General features: G+C 43.2%; 1 protein-coding gene across 8 annotated transcripts in view; it reads right to left on the bottom strand.

The window, feature by feature from the left end:
* Positions 1-9,119: 9,119 nt before the first annotated feature.
* Positions 9,120-19,924, bottom strand: part of LOC128339717 (dual specificity calcium/calmodulin-dependent 3',5'-cyclic nucleotide phosphodiesterase 1A-like) — a 65,669-nt gene continuing 54,864 nt past the window's right edge. For 3 of the 8 annotated variants that reach the window (XM_053284063.1, XM_053284058.1, XM_053284064.1), the window contains exons 13-15: positions 18,028-18,297; positions 16,322-16,597; positions 9,120-9,582 (exon numbers count right to left, since the gene is read on the bottom strand). In XM_053284063.1, the coding sequence (XP_053140038.1) occupies positions 9,203-9,582; positions 16,322-16,597; positions 18,028-18,297 (926 nt within the window). In that variant the 3' untranslated portion in view covers positions 9,120-9,202. Of the gene's footprint in view, positions 9,583-13,374; positions 13,595-16,321; positions 16,598-18,027; positions 18,298-19,924 lie in introns of those variants that run through there. The other 5 variants (XM_053284059.1, XM_053284061.1, XM_053284062.1 and 2 more) reach the window with 5 other exon arrangements.

The raw sequence follows: 19,924 nt of genomic DNA, 5'->3' as shown, positions 1-19,924 counted from the left end.
TCTATCTATCTGATTTTTATATCGCCCTTCCAAAAATGGCTCAGGGCGATTTACGTTAAAATAAAAACAATTAAAATCAATTAACAGTCAAAAACTATAAAAACAACAGAAAAGCAATTAACAATTAAAACATTTAGAACAGTTTTAAAACCCTGGAAGACCAGGCTGAACATTTAGAACAGTTGAAAAACTCTGAAAGGCCAGGCCAAACAGATAGGTTTTAAGGGCTCTCCTGAAGTCCAATAATGAATTTAGATTACGGGGGTTTCTGCCAGGAGTGCATTCCACAGCCCAAAAGCAGCTACAGAGAAAGCTCGCCTCTGAGTCGCCACCAGACGAACTGAAGAAGGACCTACTCAGATGACCTTAATGTGCGGTGAGGATCATGCAGAAGAAGGCGCTCTTTAAAACAACTCTGATTATTTTGCAATATGTTCTCTGAGAATGATGAGTCACACTTTAAAGTCCTGATTTAAAATCATACTAGCTGAACCAGGCACAGAGCATCTGCACCTCTAGTTTGCCGCTGCCATCCCAGCCACCGCCGCCATCACCGTCTTCTTCCACCTCCCCCCCAGCGCCCGCCCGCCAGCCTCCCTCCGCCACCATTTCCCTGCTGGTGCTTCCCCTGCCCATCTGTTGTCTGGCCAGCCGGCTACTACTTCCCCTGCCCACCCGCTGCTGCTGCTTTCATCCCAGCTGGCCAGCCGCCCTCTTCCGTTGCCCATCAGCAGTTCACCGATGTTTTATTTCTCGGCCAGCCAGCTGGAAGCCACCGCCATTTTTTCCCTTCCCACCCATCCCCATCGCTATCCGGCAGCTACTCGAACTCTTGCAAGAGCTGCCACACATGCGATTAGTGACGGGCATGCCTAAGAGAAATATATACAAAGATTGTTAGAGCCAATAGCAGTGCTGCAGAACTCCTAGATCTAAGATTTAAAAGTAGTCATGTTAGTGATGGTAGTGGTAGTGATCAGAACGGGGCGTAGCTATAATTGAGTGAATGGGTTCAAAGAACCTGGACCCCCAAGCTCTAGAGAGAGCCCGCACTCCAGATCCACCCCTCCCTATTTTCTTCATTATCTCCCTCCCTCTGAAGGGCCACTGGGGAGAGGGGTGACAGGTCACTTCTCCCCTGGCTACGCCCCTGTAGTGATGATGGTGGTAGTGATATTGCTGCTGTATTTGTCATGATAACTAAACCATATACCCTCCAACTGTTGATGCCTCCAACATTCCAGTTCCAAAGTTCACTGCCTGCCTGGGCAATTCCACCTGAAGGTCTACGTCACCTCACCTGCTGCGTTTGTTTACTCTGCAATAAGAGTAAACAGTGTTGGTATGTTTCCTAGCCTGATTTAATATCCAGGTGCGTTTGTTCTTTTGACTAAAGACGTACAGTAATTGAAAACATTTGAATTGCATTATGAGTATATACTGTATTTTCCTGAATCTAAGGCTAGGGTCCCCCCCCACAAGTTCTTTGATGTTGGAAATTGGAAGGGTCATCTTAAATTCAGAGTCCTTGTCTTTTCAGGTAAATACAGGTACAAACATCTGTTTTTCAAGGGGGTATCTTGAATTCAGAGTCATCTTCTATTTGGATAAATACTGTATTTGCAACAGTTCAAAATGAGCTTTGCCAGTGTATGAAACAAAATACTGTGCACTGCATATGCATACATGCATATGTACTACAGAAAAAGTTCACCCCCTTTTGGAGATTTAACATCTAGAAACCCCAGGGAACAGAGAAAACTAAATCTTGAAGATTGACACTCTAGCAACTTCTGATAACAAAATATTAATAATAAGTCATCCCCCAAAGTAAAAAATAGAGACAGTGGTTTACTAGTACCAGAACATATGGATAGTTGGAGCATCCGTTAAGCAAGCAATACTCATTCTGATGTTGGAAAGGTATTTTTTAGCCTATTTTCCAGTAGGCTTATGAGATCACCCGGCATTCTTTGTGTGTGTCTGTGTGCCCCCCACCTCCATCAAACTTTTGAGGCGCAAGTGAGCTAACTTGTAAACCACTTAACTGATTTGAATAAAATTTGCTACGGCTGTAGAGACATGGAACATAGGAAGCTGCCATATACATTTGTCCATCTATCTCAGTATTGTCTTGACAGACTGGCAGCGACTTCTCCAAGGTTGTAGGTAGGAATCTCTCTCAGCTATCTTGGAGAAGCCAGGGAGAAAACTTGGAACCTTCTGCTCTTCCCAGAGCGGCTCCATCCCCTGAGGGGAATATCTTACAGCGCTCACACTTCTAGTCTCCCTTTCATATGCAAGCAGGGCAGACCCTGCTTAGCTAAGGGGACAAGTCATGCTTGTTACCACAAGACCAGACATATAGGGACACCTCAACGGCAAAGATTGTGATAACATCATCCACCCCAATTCAAAATGGTGGACACGTAAACTTTTGAGGCGCAAGTGCACTAACTTGTAGACAGTCTAACCAATTTGAACCAAATTTGCTACAGCTGAATGGACACAGGGATGCCCCAATCAGTATTTCCTCTAAGGCGTGTGCATGCGCTCACACATTTTTTAATGTCCGCTCAGTTAATTTTAGATCCTGCTCAGGCTGAATCAGGAAGGTCCCAATCTGAATATACGTGTGCACACACTACCTTCATACTTCCGCCCAGAACAAAACTCAGTCCACACATAGATGAAAAAAATTAGAGAGAACACTGGCCCCAATGGTGTAGTTTGTGATTATGTCACCCACCCCACCCCAAGATTGCAGACATGTAAACTTTTGAGGCACAAATGCACTAACTTGAGGACTGTCTAACCGATTTGAACCAAATTTGGAACAGCTGTAGTGAGTGACACACAGGGACACCTCAATGGTGCAGTTTGTAATGATGACATCCACCCCGGTCCAAGATGGCAGACATATGAACATTTAAGGTGCAGGAGATCTAACTTGTGGACCTCGATTTGCACCAAATTTAGTCCAGATGTAGAGACAGTGAAAGGAAAGTAGGCTAATTAGTTCTTACTAGAACAACTTGTTGAAAATTGTCACATGCAGAGTACCTTCAGGAAATTGTCTAAGTCTGCCAAGCATAATACCCCTGCAGAAACTGTCAAACTAAACAGTGAAATGTGCTGGAAACACTTCAGTGATGCAATATTGTTTTCCAGTGTCTCCAGCACATCCCACTGTTTTGGGGATACAGTTTGACAGTTAGGGGGCCATTCTCGGCTGTTGCAGAACATTCCACCGTTCTGTTCCATTTTGGGTAGTGAAGTGGTTACTAAAAGTGCACTATTGGAAATATTTAAGTGCTACAATATTGTTCTCCAGTGCCTGCAACATATCCCACTGTTTTGGGGGTCTAGTTTGACAGTTAGAGGACTGTTACACCCTGTTGCAGGCTGTTCTGTTCGTTAATTTATTTATTTATTTATTTATTTATTTTTATACCACCACATCCACAGGCTCTAGGCGGTACACTTTGGCAGTGAAGGAGTAAGGAAAGTGCATTACTGAAAATATTTCAGTGCTACAGTATTAATCTCTCGTATCTGCAGCACATCCACTGTTTTTGGGATCCAGTTTGACAGTTACAGGGCCATTCCAGGCTGTTTCAGGCCATTTCACTGTTCTGGTAGTGAAGGGGTTAATACAAGTACAATAGCCCAGGCTGTTGCAGGCAGTTCTGGGCTGTTCCATTCCATATTTGGCCTTGAAGGGGTTAATAATAAACATGAAGTACTGGCAATATTTAAGTGCTAAAATATTGTTCTCCAGTGTCTCCAACAGATCCCACTGCTTTTGGAATCCAGTTTAATTTTTAAGGGGTAGATGTCTTCCTTCTGCTGTTCTTGAAGGTCACTACAGTGGGACTCCTTATGCGGAGTGTCTGTGCCCTTGTGGTGCTGGGGAAGTTGAATCAATCAAACATGTTTTGCTCATTGCTCCTTTTATAGGGACTTACATCTAGAATTAATATCTCCATTGCTGGCTCGTTTCCGAGGAAATTCGCCTAGTCAACAAGTGGCTTTCCTCCTTGAGGACAGTATTCCTGCCATCACTCGGAAAGTGGCGGGCTTCTGTGCAGCAGCTCGAAGATTGCGTCAGTTTTTAATTAACAATTCTAGTGCTGCCCTAGAGCCTTTTAGTTATAATATTGTTGGTGGGTTAGACTGCTGACTTGTTATCTTTTTAATTGTTATTTATATTTTTATTTTTATTGTATCCCCCCACTTGTGCTGGCCATAGACCGTAATAAACTTTGAACTGAACTAAGATTTTTATGGGGTAATTCCAGTCTGTTCCGGCCTGTTCCAGCTTTTACCAAGACCCATGGTAAATTATCATGGATAAAAAGTACTCTCTTGCAGTGTTAACATGGCCCAAGGATTGCTGGTACCCCAGGTGAAGCCTGGCTTTGGTACCTCCCCCCCCCCCACCGTGGGCAGTCTCCTTTGCCCTCTTGCCCACCTGCTTGCTGTCCTTGCTGCTCTGTGAACCTATTGGTGATGTCCAAGTGAGTGAGCAAGCAGGCTACTGAGTGGGCGCTGCCCATCCCTGTTGCCTGCCTGCCTGCCCACTTGCTCCTCACACCACTCTGCTGCTTCCGCCTTCTGCCAACTGCTTCTAGGCAGCCGGCATTCTGTGGCACATTGTAATGATGTCACCACATGTTGTGGCAACATGATTACAACACGCTGCAGCAGGCCAGCTGCCCAGTAGCAGGCAGCAGTGGCAGGAGTGATGGAGGACAGAGGCAGCAAGCAGAGTAAGCGGGTGGCCAGGCAGGCTACAGGGATGGGGAGAGCCTGCTTAGCTGCCCACCCAGTTGCTCAGACATCAGGAGGTGCATGTGCTGCCCACTGGGACAGGGTGCTCATGCGGGTGGCACATGACCCAGGCCATTGGTACACACTCCCTGCCTGGCACCCTGGCCTAGCCTACTGACTAGTTCACCTAGTGGATGGACCAGCTCTGTATGAAGTACAGTATGAAGTGCAATCTTAAGTAGCTCACTCAGAAGCAGGAGCAGGTTGGAGACCTCCAGAGGTCTCTGGAGACTTTGCTCCAGACAAAGTCTGGAGAGTTTTCACAGTGGAGGAAAGTAAGAAATGGAGTCCCCCAGGGATCTGTACTTGGACCGGTGCTTTTTAATTTATTCATAAAAGATCTAGAAGTTGGGGTAAGCAGCGAGGTGACCAGATTTGCAGATGACACCAAACTCTTTCGGGTAGTGAAATCCAAAACAGACTGTGATGAGCTCCAAAAGGATCTCTCCAAACTGGGTGAGTGGGCGACAAAGTGGCAAATGTGGTCCAAAATTGGCAAGTGTAAAGTGATGCACACTGGGTCGAAAACCCCCAACTTCAAGTATACGTTGATGGGATCTGAGCTGTCAGTGACTTACAAAGAGCGGGATCTTGGGGCTGTGGTGGACAGCTCATTGAAAGTGTCGACTCAATGTGCGGCCCCTGTGAAAAAGGCCAATTCCATGCTAGGGATCATTAGGAAGGGGATTGAAAATAAAACAGCTACTATTATAATGCCCTTCTACAAAACGATGGTGCGGCCACACCTGGATTACTGCGTACAATTCTAGTCACCACATCTAAAAAAGGACATTGCAGAACTGGAAAAGGTGCAGAAGAGGGTAACCAAGATGATCAGGGGCCTAGAGCACCTTCCTTATGAGGCAAGACTGCAACACCTGGGGCTTTTTAGTTTAGAAAGAAGACGACTGTGGGGAGACATGATAGAGGTCTATAAAATCATGCATGGTATAGAAAAAATGGATAGAGAGATTTCTCTCTCACACACATAACACTAGAACTAGGGGTCACCCCATGAAATTGATTGCCAAGAAATATAGGTCCAACAAACGGAAGTACTTTTTCACACAATGTATAATCAACTTGTGGAATTCTCTGCCACAAGATGTGGTGTTTCCTACGAGTTTGAATGGTTTTAAGAGGAGTTTGGATAACTTGATGGAGGAGAGGTCTATCAATGGCAACTAGTCTGAGGACTACAGGCCACCTCCAGCCTCAAAGGCAGGATGCCTCTGAGTACCAGTTGCAGGGCAGTAACAGCAGGAGAGGGGGCATGCCCTCAGCTCCTGCGTGTGGCTTCCAGCGGCATCTGGTGGGCCACTGCGAAACAGGATGCTGGACTAGATGGGCCTTCTTGGGCCTGATCCAGCAGGGCTGTCCTTATGTTCTTAGGAGGTGCTGCTTATACAATGGCAAGCCCCTGCTTATTACCTTCTTAAAGGTGCCTCTCACTGCTGCTGACCCGGCACTGCCCTCACTGGCCACTCCTGCTCGAAGTACGTTAAATTGTGTTTAAATAAACATACTCCTTTTAAGTGTGCATAGGATATACAAACAATTAAAGCGGGAGCGCATGGTGAAACCTGAGTGAAAGTGATGATGATGGACTCATAAGGTAAGTCTTGAACCTGATCGAGATATCTTATTTTAAACCTGACTGTGCATTTTAACCCTGAAATTAATTTCTTAATTATCAAAAAGCAGCACCAACAGTTGCATTCATGAGAGATATCAAACTGTCTTTGAGAAATATTTGTATAGCACAGACTTTAAACAATAGCCACTATATCAGAATAATTTCGTTTCATTCAAATTATTAGCACAGGGATTTGGATCCAAATAACTGCTTAGGCGCACGCAAGGGCTTGGCACATCCCGAAGAATGTTTGCCTTCTAGGGATGTGCACAAATTGATTTTTTGATTCGATTTGGGCCCAAAACAAATCACCCCCAATTTGTTCATTTCGACTGTTATTGGACGGCGCCAACTGTCAACTGCTATGTGCCAACTACACCCCACCCCCACCTGCAAGGCAGTGGGGTACACATTTTAATTTTTAGGAATATTGAAATGTTTAGATTCATTGGTGTCTAATAACTTTTCCTCATAACGAATCCCTATGAGGATTCATTATGCACCTTTGTGTCTTCTGTTCATTTTGACTATCATTAGACAGTGCCAACTGTCAATTGCCATGTGTCAACTACACCACCACACACACACTGGTGTACTCAGTTTATTTTTAAGATATTTTTGAAGTGTTTAGATTTTCTGGTGTCTTTATTACACACCTTCATTTCTTCTGTTCATTTTGAATCCATTGTTTTGCAGGCGGGGGTGGGGAATTAGTGGCATTCCATGTTCCACTACCCCGCAACCCACAAGCCATTGGGTACTCAGTTTATATTTTAGGAATTTATGTGGCATTTAGACTCTTTGGTGTGTAATGAATCCTCATAGGAATTCATTGTGAAGAAAGGTTATTAGATACCAAAGAGCCTAAACACTTGAGAAAAATCCTAGAACATAAACTGAGTAGTACCCCACTGCCTTGCGGGTGGGAGTGGGGTGTACTTGGCACATGGCACTGTTGAAAAGACAGTCAAAATGAATAGAAGAAATGAAGGTGTGTAATGAATCCTCATAGGGATTCACTGAGGGAAAGTTGTTATACACCAAAGAATCCAAACACTTGAAAAATAGTGACCACACATTTTGCTCCATAATTCCACTTCTACAAGGGCTAGAGCTTAGCTTTTTAAAAAAATGAAAGCTGGGAATGGGGGGGATTAATAGGAGGCATCCAAATCTCGAATCAATTCAAATTGAATCAGGCGATTCTATTTGTACCCAAATCTAGCCAGTGGACCACAGAGGTGATTTATTTTGTCTCCATATCATCCGAATCGGCTAGATTTGGGTACAAATTGGTTTGTACCCGAATCATTTTACACATCCCTGTTGCCTTCTTCCTTATGAATGCCAGATCCCCAAGTCATATCACAAACTACTTTTCAAACTTACTTCAGTTTTAGAAGAGGTTTGCTATGCGGTTTGGAGGTGTGGGCTGCTTTTCAAGAAACACAAGTCCAGATCAGTGTTCCCTGGAACAGGGATTGTCATGTTGTTGACTACAACACCCAGTATCCCCAACCACAGTGGCCTTTGCCTGGGGGTTATAGTCGACAACATCTTGGAATCTCTGTTACAGGGAACACTGGTCTAGATCCCCCTTGGACATGTGGGACTAGTCATACTTTTCTTTGGATTCAGGCCAGGGTAGTTCAGTGATTAGAATCCAACTTCTAAAGAATGTAATAGCTAGATCACGTCACACTATCTGAGTGTCCTTTCCAATGATAGCATGCAGTACAAAAGGAAATTTTGGCCTTGCAGGCTTCTCGCCCCTTGCCCCAACCGCACATAGGACCTTTCCATGGACAGTAGCCTATGTGTGGATGGATAGTGTGAACAGGGCCTACTAATGTAGAGACAGATGCATGTGAGCATATGGTGAGCCTTTAATATGCGTATATGCATAAAATATCACATGAGTAGGCCCTATTCACATTATTAGTATAGAATTAAAGATTCTACACTTATAGGAGAGGGTACATGAGCTCAAAATGCATTCCTGTATGGTATCCTACTGCATGTGTATCCTATGAACGGAGGCTGTATGTGACCTGCCCTTCTTTTGGCAATAGTTTGTTAAGGAGAGCTAATCTGATTGTGTTTCACGTTGTTGGCTTTCACCATCAGTCAGTGATTTTGCAGGTAACTGGGCATTACAGACACCCCTAAACAAGGTGTCAGCTGTGCCAATCCATATACTAAATTGCTTAGTCCAAATGTATTAGTTAGATCAGCACAAAGAAAACATATTGTATCTGTATTACTTGTGTTGTATTTTCCTTTTTTTGTGTCAGACAAGGACACTGGAATACCTGAATAAAGGTATTGCCAAGATAATTATCTAAAATATATCCCTTAGCATAGAAGACTACTATGATGAATTACATCACACAATCCAGCCTGTCTCCTGTTTGCATATTTTCTCTGATCATTCCACTGTGGCCTACAGAAGAGTCCCACAAACTCAAAATGCTTTGGTGAGGGACGAATATGTGGGTTGATTTCATTTCTAGCAATAAGATGGCTCTTACAGAATAATCTCAACCTACCCTATAATGGCAAATGAATGTTTCAAAATTATGCCAATTGGTCTCACAATCGGTTTTCTCTTAAGTATCAAATACTCAACAGTCATAAAATCTATGTTTGTTTCAGATGGCTTGTATTTGATGATACTACTCCCTATTATGCTTGAAAGCAAGGCAATCTTACACTACAGATTTGGCCAGTAACTTACTGGGGTATTTTAAAGACCCCATAGCTCAAGGATGTGACAGATACAGTTGCAGCTGCACATGGTGTTGCTTCATTCTGTTGCTGTGTGCTTGCTGGCGTGGTATTATCATTCATTTGGACTGGAGTAGTGGTGACTTCTTTCTGGCATGGATCTTGCTTTGGTCCTGCATCTATTGTACATGACACAGAAGGGGCATCAAAAGAGATTACTTGTAGGACAAAGCTTGCCACAGACGACTTTCTAGCTAATGCTTCTTCACCTCCTTGACAAGCCTCATTTTGCTTTCCTGCAGTGGCTACTTGTAACGCTGCATCAGCAGGTATTCCGCCTTGGTTTTGTTGTTTCTGCTGCTCAGCTGCACGTCTCAGAACTTCTTCTAGAAAGAGAAAAATAAAATATGCTGTTCTCGAAGAAGTACCTATCCTTGGTATTGATTTTACAGAGTGCCTACTTCTGAATTTGTGCTGGAAAAATGACAAATGTTCCATCACATGGAAAATCATGGCTAATGCACATGTTACCATTTCAGATGTTTATAGAATGTTTTCAGATGTTACCATCTTCAGATGTTTGCCAAAACTTTAGTGACAATGACAGATGTATGTGATAGATCAAATACTTTACTTCAGATGTATTACATATACTAGTATTTTCAGGCCCGTTGAAATAATGGGTGCTAGCACCTTCCCCCCACCCCGACTTGCCTCCGTGTCCAGCCCCGCAAGCACCAGCTGTCGCCACCGCCGACAGCCTCCATGCTGCGGCTGGTCTCCCCGGCTGGGCAAGGGCCCCAAATTCTCCCTCCCGCCCGGCTCCGGCGGCGCCGCCAGGCCTCGGCCGTGCCTCTGCCAGTTTTCCCCGTCGCCGCATACCCGGCTTTTTCAGGACGGCCACTTCTGGCTGCCCAAGATGGCCGCCGGGTGCTGGCAGTTGTGTCTCCCTTGCTCTGTTCTGGGCATGCGCGAAGCGCATGCCCAGAACAGCCCAGGGAGGCACAAACACACGCCTTGGTGTCCGTCCACGGACGGACACCAAGGCTTTTATTAGAGAAGATGACTTACTTTGGATTTCTAAAAGCAGTCTTGCTGTTTGCTAACAATGATCAACAATATAGAGGTTCCCAACTTTTTACCAAAGTGATTCACTACTGGAACATCTTCCTTGTTCATTATTTGTCTGTCAGTTCCATCCCCTGACTCAGATGTCACATCCTTCTCAATCTCCCGCCTTGCATTGTTTCCATTTCCAGTATCCACTGATGACAACTTGGTGGCTCACTCCACAGACTGCAATTACCCACTCGTGAACTACGTTGCCATGTAAGAAACACTGCTCTAACTTTTGGGGACCCACTCTAAACATATCTAGAATGCTTACTTTGTTAACTAGTGTATAGTATCAAGCAGCAGCTCTTTCAGATGTCCAAAAGGTGTGAGATATATAATACATATAAAACGCCAGCTGAATTTGAGTAATTTTATGCAGATATAGGAAGATAGTAAGAGCTGTTCCAGTACAATCCCCCATTAAGACATGTTGTCGTTAATATAAAGTATTATATTATTGTTTTGTTATTATTGATACTTTTCTGGGTGGTGCATGGTTGCATTGGGATGACAGATATTTTGATCCAAAATCTCAAGGAATTTTTTTTTAAAGTTTTGTTAAGGTTCACTATTAATATAGAAAGGATATCTAAGAAGGATATTCATGGAAGAGAGAGAGAGAGAGAGAGAGAGAGAGAACGGTTTTTAAAAAGTGAGAGGGAGGAAAATGGGACCCTAACCCAAACCCTAACCCTGGCTAACGTTAAACATGTTGAGATCCAAATTAGATATTATACACAGTTGTGTATTACTTTATCCTGATTATCTTTCTTCTGCTCTGGTGGAAATGGTTAAGCAGCCCACTGTATTTCTGCTAAAACTTGCAGCCTCCCAAGGTTAAAAAAAATACCAAAGGATCAAAGGAAAAAGACACACAATGGTGTGTAGCATCTAGCTTGGCTATACGTCCCATTGATTGCCATGGACAAGTTAAGGACGTGTTTAAATCTTTAAATGTTTTTAACCTTGATGTGATTGTACCCATGGAGAATAGAACAACCAGCACAGCTGGAAGTTTTTCAGAACCTTTTACCACTTGCTCTGCCCAGCCGTTCTGAGACTGAGCACAGATCTGACACAAGGCATAATTGGTCTGCCACTGTGAGCTGTTTCACATTTTAAACAGCAACAAGCCCAGGTTTGTCACAAAATGTACATCTGACATGGTGCCTCAAGAAACCTACTTCTCTGAGGAGTGTACCTGTATATGACCTGATTACATTCACATTTATAATTTTTGGAATTTACTTTAAACATTTGGCCAAAAAGACACCTAATGTATGAAGAGGCCTTGAGTGGCTAGAGCCAGTGTGGTGTAGTGGTTAGAGTGTCGGACTAGGACTGGGGAGACCTCAGTTCAAATCCCCACTCAGCCATGAAAGTCACTGGGTGACTCTGGGCCAGTCACACATATCTCAGCCTAACCTACCTCACAGGGTTGTTGTGAGGATAAACAAAGCCATGTACACTGTTCTGGGCTCCTTGGAGGAAGATTGGGCTAGAAATGTAATAAATAATAATAATAATAATAATAATAATAATAATAATAATAATAAGGCTGTACTTTCCAATTATTGAAAACATTGTGTCCTGGAGCTTTTCCAGACAGCAGGCTTTACCACACTGTGATAAAATTTACTGTGAGGCTTTATTGGGAGTGCAAATTTGTTCAAAAAACCTGACGCAAAAAGTGGATTTGTTTATCCCGACTGAAATCAAGTTAAGCTCCAATACACAGGGGGAAACCCGAATCGTGTATGGAGTGCTCTCTGATATATTGCATAGACTTCGGGTTAAATCTGGTCGATATGTGAATGCACACCCACCCTTCCAAAGTAAAGTCGCCATCTGGGGAAACTCTTGGCTTTTCTGTACATTTTAGCATATGTTTCAGTCCCTTAAATGTCTACTATTAAAAATATTATTTACACTTCCTTGCTCAGAGATGATCAAAGACTTGGAAGTGGTGAGGAAAAATCTAGGAAACTCAGGATTTCACAGCATGTTTAACCTATTCCCTCCCTTATAAGCTTGCTATCTCTAAGTATGAACATGGTTTATTTAGACACTGCTGGTTGGTTTCTGACTCTTGGTTTCTTTCTGTATCATTGGACAGGATCACACATAAGCAAATACACTTCTGTTCTTCATCTGTAATATGGTACCAGTGTCCTTTTAAATAACATATTTACAAACCATCTATCTATATAATTCTCTTAGCTGGACAGACAGATGCATGGGGATGCATGGCAGACCAGATGTTGTTGCGGAACTCTCACGAGATCGCACGAGAGTTCCAGCCTTTTGGCTGAGAGCATGTGAGAGTTCTGGAGTGGCAGGAAGTCTGGGCGGGTGGTGAGTCAGTGGTGGACCTGGCTGCTTTGGAGACGCAGTGGCAGCCCCAGCCGCGGTGGGGAGGCAGCGACGGGCCTGGCTGTGGTGAGGAGGTGGCAGAGGAGAGGAGGAGGTGGTGGTGGGGAGGTGGCGCCCGCAGTGTGGAGGCAGCAGCAGAGGGCCTGGCTGTGGTGAGGAGGTGGCGGTGGCGGGCCCAGCCCAGTCCAGATGCCAGGGTGAGGAGGTGACTGGGCTGCCAGGGTGAGGAGGCTGTGGCAGGAGGGGACAGGCCAGCTTGAAAGCCGCCAGAAGCCATGGGAGGGAGGGAGAATACACTAACATACAACCTGATGGGTCTATGGAAAGAACTTTTGCTACATCTCCGCCGCCAGCTCCCCGTTGCTGCCCATCCTCTCCACCGCCATGGGGCAGCTTAAGGCAGGTGGGAAGGTGGGACAGGGGCTGAGTGTGTGTGAGAGGTAGCAATGGCCAAGCAGCAAGCGGGGGAGGAGAGCAAAGGCTGAGTGGTGAGCCGGGGAGAGGAATGGCTGAGGGGTGAGTGGAGGTGCCAGGAACGGCCGAGCAGCGAGGGAGGAAAGCTGAGCAAAGTCTCAGGCGGGGAGGCTGAGTGAGGGAACCTTCCGTCACCCCAAGTCTCTGGGGTGGGGAAGGCTGATTGAGGGGGTGAGAAGGCCGAGTGCACTAGCAATATTGCACAGATGCTCTGGGCGGGTTCAGCTTTTATATTACTATTACAATAAATATTTATGCACCACTTTTCAGCAAAAATTCTCAAAGCAGTTTACATGGAATAAAAATAAACAAGTAAATAAGGTAGTTCCTTGTCCCCAAAAGGCTCACAATCCAAAAAGAAACATAAAGTAGGCACTAGCAAAAACCACTGGAGGGATGCTGTGCTGCGGTTAGATAAGGATAGTTGTTCTCCTCCTGCAAAACATAAGAGAATCAGCACTTTAAAAGATGCCTCTTTGCTCTGTTAGCAGGTGGTTCATATATGCATACATAGTGCATATAGATGTCTTATACATATTTGCCTTGCCTTGTAGCCTATGGCCTGCTCCACTGCTTTTATCAACGAGCCATCTGCTTGAAAGTGCTTATAGTTTCTGCCTGCTGCTTGTGGCACTTTAAGTCTGAAGTGTATGGCCACACTATTTGCACCCAGTGGCATAGTTTGGTGAACAGATTTCTCTCCTAGCCCCACCCAGCCATTCACAGAAGGTTCCTTGATCTATGAAATGTTGGGTGGAGGAGCAAGCTATAGTTAGAGATGTAAAATTTATGGAAATTTTGATCCCATGGGGGGAAATGTGCTTTAAAAAAAATTAAAATATATGCAATACTTACTTCTGTATCATATTTACACTCATTTTAAAGACACAAAATGAATGATGCATTGCTTAGTTAGCAGATAAGAATTTCCTTTTTAAAAAAACCTAAGGCATTTATAAATATCATTACTATTACTAAACAATAATTACAAATATATGTAGTGCTAGAGATCAACTTGCAAGCTGCTGTAATCTGGATACATCTTATATTTTGCCAACTGAAAATTAAGGGGAGTTAAAAATAAGTAAAATAAGAAGCATCAACAACACTGTAGTAAACAGAAGGCAACTCGTTATCTGAAATTAGAAAGGGTTCCTTCCTGCAGCCAGCATTATCTAGAGAGAGAAGAAACTCTTCATTTCCTGAGGCCTCTGCCTATTACTTCTTGAGGATTTGCTACCCCAAACAAGCCTCCTTTGTTGGAACAAGCCTCCCTAATATCTGCCCCCTTTGACTTTCTTCAAAATCTCTCCACTCAAGCACTCAGGGCAACAGGTTGCTTGCTTCCCTTTAGGGGGGTGTCACAGTTCTTTGAGGTGAGATAATATTTCCAAGATGTACAGGGGCCAATTCAGGAGGGCAGTATATCCACCACTCTCCAGATCAAAGCGGAATGCAGGCCACATTTCACAAGCAAAGAAGGGCCCTAGGAATGGCTTAGTCTGTATATTCCTCTAGTAAACCTGACAGTACAACAGGGGCATAACTATAAGCAAACAAAGATTCCTGAGCCCTTGAGGGAGGCGGGCCCACTGGCTGGATAACATCTTGCTCGTTGCTGCTTGTTGTAGTATGCATAGATGAAGTGATTATATTAGGTATATATGTTAAAAATGTTTCTGAGCCAGGGGAAAGCGTTTGAGCAAGTGTGTATGTGTGGAAGTATCTGCATGCATGGGAAGTGTGTAATATTATTTGCACAGGAGTGACAGAAAGGGCATGCTAAGAATACTTTGTTTTCCACCACATCCTTACAGTTCTTCTGCAGCAAAGACATGAAGGTTGTTCTCACGACCAATACCGAGGCAAGGAAGGAGGGGAAGGCAAAGGTCAACCTACCTTCCCCCAGATGATTGATCTTCAGTTCTTCGGCACACGAGCTGTGTGCCCACACAACCTGCACTGCTGGGAGCAGTGCAGGCACTATCTGTGCTGCTCCTGGCAACGTGGATCAACAGAAGCCAAGACTCGTTTTCCCAGCCTCCAGATATCCTACAAGGCACTGCGCAATGAGTGCAGTGCCTTGGGGGATTCCTGCGTCAGACTGCGTGCAGCCCGAGGAGACACACGATCCTGGCAGCTAGGTTAATGGCACCCTTGCCCCTTTAACCTAAGGGCTGGGCTAGGAGTGGCGTTAGGCTGGGTGGGATCCCGGTGCTCCTCACAAGCAGACTAGCCCAGGCTAGTCTGCCTTGGCCTGGGCTAGGCTGCTTGTGCGAACAGCCTCATGGTGGGGGATAAAAAGATGGGGGGTGGGAGGGCAGAGCCCATCTTCGCTTCTTCTCCTGGGGCCCATTCCAGCTTTGCTATGCCCCTGCAATGCATCCTGTGACAAATGCTGAAATGCACCTGGGATTTGACAATTATATATAACTCTGTATTATAGAGGATTACAACTGCAATTATCTAATATTTTTCATTTTCTCACATAATACATGTTAATATTACATAGTAGTTAGACAGCATTTTGAAAGAGCAATGTATAGAAGTGATAATAACATGTTAATAACATGCTTTGTAAAACATTTAATGCATCATTCGAAGAGAGAAGAAATTTCATAAGAGGTTTCTTAAATTTTCCAAAATTTCCAATTTTTCCATCTCTGGCTTTGGGGATGGGGGGGCACAGGTTCCCCCCCTTGACCCCCCCACTTCCATTCTCCTCCCCCACAAGCCTTCACATCTCTATGAATTATTTATCTAGAGATGTAAGGACCTAGACAAAAAAATAGAAAGGTTTTGTGGACAAAATTCCATTTCCACTTCAATCAACCTAATGCTAATACTAAAGGTAAAGTGAGCCGTTAAGTCGGTGTCGACTTCTGGTGACCACAGAACCCTGTGGTTGTCTTTGGTAGAATACAGAAGGGGTTTACCATTGGCATCTCCTGCGCAGTATGAGATTATGCCTTTAAGCAACTTTCCTATATTGCTGCTGCCCAATATAGGTGTTTCCCATAGTTTGGGGAACATACCACCGGGGATTTGACCCGGCAACCTCTGGTTTGCTAGTCAAGTCATTTCTCCGCTGCACCATTAGGTGGCTAATGCTAATACTACTTGGTCACCATTACTGAAGTCTGAGCAGAAATCGCTAATTACCATTCCACAATGAAAACATCTCCATGTCCTTTTGAGTTACATCTGTTGCTAAAAAGCCAGTATTAGGTGTCTGCTGCGTACCATCTTGACAAGTGATGACATTAGTTGGCTGGGGCTGAGGATCATCTGGTATAAATTCCTCAATGATGATATCATCACTTTCGTTGGCACTCAGAGGTTTCGATTTTGGAACCATGCCTCTCATCTCCTCTATATTGGAATCTACATTCTGACCAGCAGCTTTCCTCCAGGAACTATCATTGTCTACTAATTCCTCTACAACACAAAAAGAAAAAGAAGGACATGTTGACTAAAACATCTTGGATGAAAGATAGTGCGGCCCCCTTCTTTCATTAGTGAGATACTGTAGAGGAACATTTTTGGTAAAAATGTGCATTTATACTATACATCTGTAGGAACTCACTAAACCAGTTCTCTGTAGGAGCCTTCCCCCCGCTTCCCAATGGAAATATCTAGACAACTGGTTGCTTAGGTACCTAGGAATTGGATGCTAGTACATATAAAAAAAAAAATTGGGGTTTTGCCTGTACAAGATTTGTGCTTTAGAACTGATAATGTCTATTAAATTACATATGCTAGCATCAACCCTGCAATATATTCAGGCGGAAACTAGATTTGATGACAGAGATGGGTGGATGCATCTCCATTGCTTTAAATATTTTGTAAATAGCTGCTGTTGAGTGAGGACCAATCCAGACTAGAACTGTGGCCCAGGGAGGAGGTTAACCCTTTCACCCCATGCCATTTTCTTGATGAAAAATAGTTCCTTTCTCCCCACTGATATTTGCCAAGAGAGGAAAAACATATATGGGCACATATGAAAAACGTGTCTGGACAAACAGCAGCTACCTGGTGGGGACAGAAAAGAGTAAACTTCCCTTCTTGCACCACAGACCCAGTCGGGGTCAGCCCTCACCCAACAACTGCTATTTACAAAAGGTTTAAAGCAATGAAAATCCAGTCATCCATCTCTGTTCCTATGTCTAGACTGAGCCTCTGAATAAACCATTCCTTCTTCCTGTCCTCTGGAAGCTATTACAGGTGGCATATCTAGATTTCTGCCCCAACTCCTTTGACAAATTTGATGAAAACGTCAAAAGATGTCAGATTCTGTCACCAGAATGAATTAATGCAGATTGCACACATTTCTTAATCTGGTGGTGGTGTGGAATCTGAGGTTTCTGCTGAATTTGGAATTTGTTGGTTGGATCAGGTGTGGTGGTAGGGAAAGAATGCAAGAAGAAGGTGGAAAGTAATACATTTGGAAAGCCTAGGGCTGGGACAGGAAGCTGTGCAGAGGCCAGATGTCCCATGTTATAATCTATGGACATCCTCATTTGCTTTCAAATATGTTTGAAGATAACACGTTTTTATATAAAACAGTAATACGGTATTATACAGTACAATAATATAATACAGTACTGTGAAAGCAGAGACTGTGACAGCTCACAACACAGAATCTATGTCATTAGATGCTGTGCTAAATGGTTAGATGCCTCGATATACAGAGCTGTTGCACCTGTGTGGATTTCTAGACCTTGTAACTACTTCTCTCTAATTGTATTCATGTTGAAATATAACTAGTTATAGTTATCCAAAGACAGCATGTATGATTTTTTTGTACATAACGAAAAGAATAAATCTCCAAAGATGAGAATCTGTACAGAAGATGATTTGAGGATTACCATATGATTCTGTGACTTCCATGGCATCAGCATCCTGAGGTCCCTGCAACAGTTCTGTTGAATCTGCATTGTAAACTATGAAGTTGACATCCATGGGTTCAGATGCTTTGTTGTCACAAAGCTGACATTCGCACGTTGTGGGAGTCTGTGGCATGGTACAGTATTTCTTAGTCTTTGTTGAACTCTCTGATTCCTTCTGGGGGCTTTCCCCACCTGGTTTGCCTTTACATAGTTGATCTTCAACATTCTTACTTTCTTTTGCTGGCGATTCTAGAAAGAAGGTGATAAATATCCTTAAATTTATCCATAGAGAGCATGTATCTATATTTTACATATAGCATGTTCTTATTTTACATACATTTTTACATGTACTGTACATATTTTACACACAATAGCATGTTCTTGTATTTAAATTAAGGAATGTTTCACGAACAATATGGTATTTGATCTGGTTTGTAGTTCTCACAACAGTCTTTGAACTGGTTTGTTCTCACAACAGTCTTTTGAGCTAGGTTACTGCTGTTAACATTTCCGTTTCCATTTTCTTTCTTAAACATTGAAATGGGTACCAAGAGATAGCAAGGAGCTCAAGTCCCAAAATGAAAGTTAGTGTCTTGCAGCAAACACACTGAAGAATCTGGAGGCTTCTTAAAAGACACATTGCTTGTTGCATAAGTTTTTCTGAACTCAAGCTCACTTCTTCAGATATCTGAAGCAACAAAGATGATGGATATCTATGTATACAGGAAAAGGTGTGCAGTGTTTGGGGGTGGGGGGAGTGTTTTGCAAGGTGAGATTTAAAAATAGAGAAACACATTCCAAAAGCAAGGATGCAATTTGCTCAAGTAGATCTAGAGATTTTGCTCCAGAGCAGAAATTCTGATCCAGCTCTTCCAGGCCCCTATATAATACTTCTACCAAGAGAAATATATTCTAGATTTTTTTTTCTTGCTAGATTGTGCATCTTCTTTCTATAGGCAACAGTGAGTCAGGAGCCATGTTTTTAAAATTAAATTTATTTGCTATTCTTTTGCACCCAGGAACCTAGTTTGTATTAGTGTTAGAGAATAGAAATAACAAAATTAACTCTTGGAGTTAAGAAGATTATAGTGATAATTGGATTATTGTACATTGGACAATAATCTCAATATGAAGCTGATGGGGCCAGAGTGCTTACTGTGGTTTATATAGTGAACAATGGTTATTATTTTTCTCAAGAGACAGAAAACACTGCTGTGATAATATATTTCCCTTGGGGGTTAATTGGTGGAAAACATTAAAAAAGGGTAAAGGAATTAAACATGTATAAAACAGGACTTTCTGAGGAAGAATCAGTTTGACTTCTGCAAAGTTAAGACTTGCCTCACTACCTTTATGGAATTCTTTGAGAGTCAAATGATGTTTAACGTATGATTTGGCCCTTAGGCTTTGGTGGTTGTTGTTGTTTTTAGAAAATAACTGCTATGGGGGCAGAATTACGGTCATAGTAAGCAGGGAGGGAGTGTTTTACCTTTTCCTTCTGTGTCATGATCCCAGTGAAAATGGGCACTCCCAAAGTTGCTATTAATGGAAGCTTATCTCCTGGGACTAATAGGAACTTCAGCGGTTCAATTTTTAATGGGATTGCAGTGAAACAGGAAAGGGTTAAATACAACCTGTTTTTTATTCTTTATAAAATGCCATGTTCATAGATGGTGAGGTATAAATGCCAATAATGGTCTCTCCTAAAAATAACCTGTCCATTAAATCTCAGTTTAATGCAAACACATATAATTGCTTAAAACTGAATTAAAAACTTTCGTATGAAATGTTGCTTTTTCTTGTAAAGGAAGAACTGTGGGGAAAATACTTTCATCAGTTAACCCAACATGTAAAGTTATGTAAAGTTGGCAGGGCA

The sequence above is a fragment of the Hemicordylus capensis genome, chromosome 1 (assembly GCF_027244095.1).
Source record: "Hemicordylus capensis ecotype Gifberg chromosome 1, rHemCap1.1.pri, whole genome shotgun sequence".
NCBI lineage: Eukaryota > Metazoa > Chordata > Lepidosauria > Squamata > Cordylidae > Hemicordylus > Hemicordylus capensis.
The sequence above is the reverse complement of the archived record's forward strand: the minus strand, read 5'-3'. Positions and strand labels throughout refer to the sequence as shown.